General features: G+C 33.3%; 1 protein-coding gene across 1 annotated transcript; it reads left to right on the top strand.

The window, feature by feature from the left end:
• On the top strand, positions 1–5,498 carry LOC132738918 (trimethylamine monooxygenase-like). The gene is made up of 5 exons (XM_060726532.1): positions 1–75; positions 2,287–2,459; positions 2,967–3,131; positions 3,446–4,130; positions 4,557–5,498. Exons 2-5 carry the CDS (start codon positions 2,303–2,305, stop codon positions 4,900–4,902), a joined length of 1,353 nt encoding a protein of 450 aa, XP_060582515.1. The 5' UTR covers positions 1–75; positions 2,287–2,302; the 3' UTR covers positions 4,903–5,498.
• Positions 5,499–6,358: the final 860 nt, after the last annotated feature.

The raw sequence follows: 6,358 nt of genomic DNA, 5'->3' as shown, positions 1-6,358 counted from the left end.
TAGTTCAACAATTTGTTAACCTCCACATATCAGCCAACATACACTTTGTTGCAAGTTGATAATTTTCATTCTCAGGTATGTTATTTCTTTATATATTCAATGACGATGAATATATATTTCTTTAAATGAATATGCATACATTATGCTGTATGATGCTTATCTGACATTACATATTTTCTTTTTATATTTTATTTCAGATACGTGTTTAAATTTTGTTGTATTTTAGGACAATTACAAAGCCTTCGTGACAAGTAGTTACTATAAGATTAATGCTTATTAATGATTAAGTTATTTTTTCAATGAATAATTTGAAATAATTTTATTGAAATAATTTTATTGCAATCCATATTCTGATGACATCAGTTTGCTGTATTTTTACTAGTTTTAAAACAGAATTTGCAATAATTCTGTTTCAAAAAATTCGAAGCAATAGAGGATATATGTTTCTTTTTCAGGAGATGATCTTACACACACAAAAATAATTTCTTTCTATTTTATGTCCAAATACAAGTTTAAATGAAATATCCTCGGTATCAACTTGAATATCCAATCTGTTTTCCTCAATTTTAGACGTATTTCTCATCAATACGTGATTATTTTAAACTATTTTATACAAAAAAAACCAAACAAAATGATCGCTTGTTTCAATAATTAACACAAACAATTCTAGAAGAAGAAAAAGTTACACCAAGCCGAGCTTATTTCCGTTATGTTTCGCGGATGTTTGTTTATATTACATTGGCCTCACAGGCACGAGTATCGGACCTGGGAAGAAAAAATATGACCAGATTGATAAAAAAAAAACCTGTGTTCATAAAAAAACACCCCCAAAAATGTAAATAATGACCCCCTTTAAAAATATACTATAAGTTAAGAATATTTTAGTATATTTTTAAAGGAGGTCGTTACTTACATTTGTTTGGGGTTTTTTTTGACACTTTTAAGATGAACACATGTTTATTTATCAATCTGGTCATATTTTTTCTTCCCAGGTCCGATACTCGTGCCTGTGATTGGCCTTTGAAATGTAGGCGACCGCCATTCTTAAAGTTGTGTATTTCACGGGACGAAAAAAATAGTTTTGATACATACAATTATAAGAAAGAAAACTTATTTGGGTGGGGATTGTTGCAGAAAATAAGTAATTGTCAAATGATGAGTAAACATTATAGAATCCACTAGTAATTTGGAATGATTTGCTGTCTTACGAACGCTGGGTTGTTTACTTATCCTTCGATCTGGTGACCGCATTGCTTTTTATCACATTGCATTACAGTTAATGCTCGTAGGACACTTAAATATGCCCAAATGTCATCAAGAGCATGTGACAGGAAGTGTATTTTCCAACTGTTAAAATGTAGTCAAAATAATAGACGATGTTTGTGATTAAAAACCTGAATGAATGAAAGTAATTTCTTTTCTTTTTCATTACGTTTGAATTTTATGTTATTAATCAAATATAATGTTCACGGATAAATCAGTAACTCGTTTTAATGACGTTTATAATACTAGTAATAATAATTCGGGGCAGAGTCGACTACATGCCTGTGGATTTTCATTTTTAATTGGTTTGTCTTTGAATATCGCTTGATTATGCAAGGTCACATGGCTGAATGTTTTTGTCGTCTGGTGGATGTGTGCAAGTTCAATTTTATATCTCATTACTGTACATGCCATTTCTGTATTTTGGCTAGATCTACATGTTTTATTTCGCATTGGACATTTTTTCATGTATTCACAGACAGGATTCACTCCGATCTGACAAGTTCTTTGTTCGCTTGATTATTAATTTACTTATTTTTTTATCATTCAAGAGTTTCTTATTATTCAACAGTTTCTTAATTTGTACCGGTATTCTTAATCATATACGGTAACTGTGAAGATGGTCTGCTGTTTAAGCAGACGAGAACTAGCGCGTTTCCGTTAGCTCCTCCATACATTGTTTTGGCTACGTAAAAAAGCAATAAAAAAGCAAATGCATGAAATATATGGACAGACGGTGACAAAATATTCTATTTCAATATTTTTTATCATAGGACACGTTTTAATGACATTTACTGGTTATGGTGTTGCAACAAAACGAATTGTGCAATAAATTATTGCAAAACACGTAAAATAAATATATGTAATTCGTATTCTAGAAAAGGTGAAATCTTATTGATTGTTGCTTTTTTGAGACAAATTTAAAGCGATATAATAATAATTTTAATAAAGTAATTTTTATTACCTTCTGCAAAAGTGTATAAAAAATAGATATGATATTAGTAAATTGTTTTTCCTTTTAAGAGTCAAACGATATAACATGGCAAAGAAAAGGGTATGTGTAATCGGAGCAGGGCCATGTGGAATGACTGCTTTATGGAACTTTGCCAAGCTGGAGAGCGACAATCAAGTTGATGTCGTCTGCTACGAAAAACAGAAAACTTGGGGCGGTCTTTGGACTTACTCCTGGAGAACAGGTTAATTTGTAAACTATCTTTTCCGACGGAAGCGAATGTCAGAAAGTGAACCGCCAGACGACATTAAAATATTTATAAGAAAAATCTTCGTGCGTGTATATTTATGCAGTTTAGTAGTCACTTAATCACTCAAGGCCATTCTTAACAAAATGGTGCATAGATCACAAGGTGTTTGTCAAATTGAGCACATTAGATCTAATTATTCTTTGAATAATTTTTAGGATAAACAGTATAAAAGGTTTGTTTTTGTGAAGCCATACCTGATTATAGCCGTTGATACTATGTATTTGCGAGTAATAAATTGCCCAACTTGGAAATATCGTGGAAACCAATATGGACACTCCATAATCTGGTCCAACCCCGTCCCCCGCAATAGCTGTCGTATTTATTAACTCTCCGCATGAACCTTGTGTCAGTTGCTTTTATAACATTCTTTTCGGCGATTTTTGTAAATTTAAAGCTAGCTAGTTAATTTTATTGTTTTATTTCTACGTATTTCTATTTCAGGTACTGATGGTTATGGTGAACCATGTCATTCTGGTATGTATAGACATTTGTGGTCAAATGGTCCAAAAGAATGCCTGGAATTTCCAGATTACACATTCGAAAAACATTTTGGGAAAGCCATTCCCTCATTTCCACCAAGACCTGTTCTCAGGGATTATCTAGAGGGTAAAAACTTTGATCGATATTACTTTCACGCTAAATTTTATCATTTCGGCTGGACAATTTTGTTTGAACACCAACCCCCGTGATGAGGCATAATTTATAATTTAATGGTCACCTTGAATAAGATCATGACTTTGACTTACATTAATGCACAAAGGTGTACAATTTAAACACTCCTTCAATGTGGATTACTGCCGTGATCCGGAGCAATCTAAAACTTATATCACCTCTGCTTTGTGATTAAATGACTTGGTTACAAATGACTGATAAGCCATGCGCTAATTACTAGTTATTAGTATATGTATTTTATTTTCCAGGCCGCTGGACCAACAATGTAAATCTGAAACCATACATCAGATTCAGTACAGTAGTGAGGCATGTTGAGTATAACGAAAGAGACAAAAAGTTCACTGTTGATATCACAAACCTCGAAACAGACACTTCATTAAAAGAATCATTTGATTACGTCATCGTTGCCACTGGAATTTTCAATGTTCCTAATATCCCAGATTTCCCTGGACTAGATACGTTCGAAGGGAGGATACTGCATTCGCATGATTTTCGCGACGCTAAAGAATTTAAGGACCAGCGTCTATTGGTTGTTGGTTCCAGCTATTCAGCAGAAGATTTGGCTCTTCAGTGTATGAAATACGGGGCAAAAAGTGCTATCTGTACATGGAGAACAAAACCGATGGGATTTAAATGGCCAAAAGGAATTGAAGAAAGACCATTGGTCCAGAAATTCGATGGAAACATAGCACATTTTAAAGATGGCTCGAGCGCGGAAATAGACGCTGTGTTACTCTGTACAGGGTACAAGTACTCGTTTCCGTTTATGGAAGACAACCTTCGTCTGAGGTCGACATTGACCATGTTTCCGGACAATACATATAAGGGGTTGCTTTATTTCATGGGTGAGGACAGCAGATTATTCTACATGGGACTACAAGACCAGTACTACTCATACACTATGTTTGATGTGGAAGCTCTATGGATTTGCAAGTAAGCGGGTAGCTATATAGATTAAGCAGAACAAAGTAACCTCCAAATAACGCCCACTTGTTTATAAAGGCCATACCTTGTCCCTTTCTTTGGCGGGTTTTACTGTATATACATTTAATCATCAATGTTTTTCGATTAGCCAGTGTTTCGTTATATTAGAAAGGTTTCTTTTTGGTTGAATAACTTGCTTAATTTCGTTTTTGAGTACAATATATTTTCAACTAGTTCGAACTTTTCAGGCGTGTTGAATTTTATTTTAGAACCACTGTAAATGATACTGTTTAAAATGAAGAAACGATTCCATTTATGATATTTAGCGGGTTAAGGGTTAACTACGGTTACTCGCAGCAAACGTTGTTTGATAAGCAACATTTTAGGATGAAAACTTTTTTTCCTGTTAAGATAATATTTTTTTTCTTTTTTCAGATACATTCTCGGTAAGCTTCCCAATGAACCTAGACCACTCAGTGAAATGAAAGAAAACTCAAAGGAATGGTATGAGAAGCGTTCCAAATTGAAAACTGCGCATGATGACATAGATTTCCAGACAGCGTATATTGCGGACTTATGCAAGGATACAGGTTACAACCCTGATGTTACAAAGGCTGGAGAAATGTTTCATACCTGGGAGAATGATAAAGACAAAAATATCGCCACCTACAGAGATCAATGTTTTACTTCTATCTTCACGGGCACCAGGTCTCCCGCGCACACCGCTCCATGGTGGCAGGCAAAGGACGACAGTATCAAAGCTTTTGTAAATAAAAAATAATTGGAACAGTCTAGTCTATCATTAGAAATATTTTATATAGGAAACATAAATATATAACCGGAGTTCTTTTATTTCTGTTTTTGTAAAAATCAGCCTAAATGACGAATGTTAAGGAATTATTTTACTATCAAAATTCATTTTAATCAATGAATGGTACCATATAGTAAAGATAATCACTTATGTGTTACCATTTCCGACATATAATTGAACGTGATGTCATATACGTTAAACGAGCTAAGAGTGAACGTGGAGTGAACCCTACGTCATATACATTAAGCTAAGAGCTAGTGTAATAACATACACGTGATTCTTCTTTACTGAAAATTTTTGTTTCGTATTTTTGTTATGAAATATAATTATAGTACATTATATTTGTAACATTGTGCTCGCCAGTGGCTCGTATATATATATATTATATATATATTTAATTTTATTCAAACAGTATAGTTTTGTTGAAAAACATGTGACTAACGTTATACGAATATTTACTATCATGGAAAAGGCCGTAAAAGACGATCAAGAAAAGAAAAGACCGTTATTTTTCATGTTTGTTCATTCAAGATTGCACGAAATGAAAAAAAAAATATTTAATCATATTTGTTTTTATGTATATTCCTTAATAAATATACAAATTAGAAAAACCTTTGATAAAATACTTAGAATATGACTGTTTTTGTGCATCTTTTGACTAGCGGAAGAAGGTCTTTTAACGTTAGTGATATTTAGAAAAGTGGCATCCCATCGCTAGCGTATGTTTAAATTTTTTGTTAGATTGTAATAGATAATCATCTTAAATTCATCGATTGAATAAGTCTAAATATTTCACAAACATATTTGTCCATTGAGACACAACATGTACAAGATTCTTATTTACTTACTTATTTATTAGTAATAAAGTATCTTGGACAAGGATAGTGCAACCATTCTCCTAACCTGTAATTTATGTACTCTTTCTTGCAAGTGGAAAACTAAAACGTTTGTAGCAAATATATGATGGCATTTTCTTCAAATGAAAAATTGAGCTGAAAAAAGACTACCTAAGAATGCTACAGACAAAGTTAGGTGATCATCCATCGATTATTTCTGTAAGAAATGTTTAAAGGCTTTTCTACATTTAGCTTTAGTTTACTAAAAAGGGCCATCAAGTTAATATGAGCAAATTTGATAAAAGACTGCCTAAAAATGCTACATACACAGTTTGGTGATCATCCATCAATTAGTTCAGCAGGGGATGATGTTTACATCTATTTTTAGCTCTGTAGACCCCTAAACTGAAATTATATGAGCAAATTTAAAATCACAATGATGCAACAGACCGAATTTGAAATCAATCTGCCCAGCAGTTTCAGAGGAGATGAATGTTGACGCATGACGACGGAAATACGGACCCCCCCCCCCCGTCTTTGATACTAATAGCCCCCCCCCCCCTCTGAATCTTCGGTTCTGGTGAGCTAAT

Source organism: Ruditapes philippinarum, unplaced genomic scaffold, assembly GCF_026571515.1.
Source record: "Ruditapes philippinarum isolate M1 unplaced genomic scaffold, ASM2657151v2 ctg1785_1_1_1_1, whole genome shotgun sequence".
Lineage (NCBI taxonomy): Eukaryota > Metazoa > Mollusca > Bivalvia > Venerida > Veneridae > Ruditapes > Ruditapes philippinarum.
Note: the sequence above shows the minus strand (reverse complement) of the source record. Positions and strands in the feature narration are given on the sequence as shown.

Coding starts and splice junctions, on each gene's coding strand:
- LOC132738918 (XM_060726532.1), top strand. CDS start 2,303: ATGGCAAAGAAAAGGGTATGTGTAATCGGAGCAGGGCCATGTGGAATG. Junction 3,132..3,445: donor TCTCAGGGATTATCTAGAGG/GTAAAAACTTTG, acceptor TTTATTTTCCAG/GCCGCTGGACCAACAATGTA. Junction 4,131..4,556: donor GAAGCTCTATGGATTTGCAA/GTAAGCGGGTAG, acceptor TTCTTTTTTCAG/ATACATTCTCGGTAAGCTTC.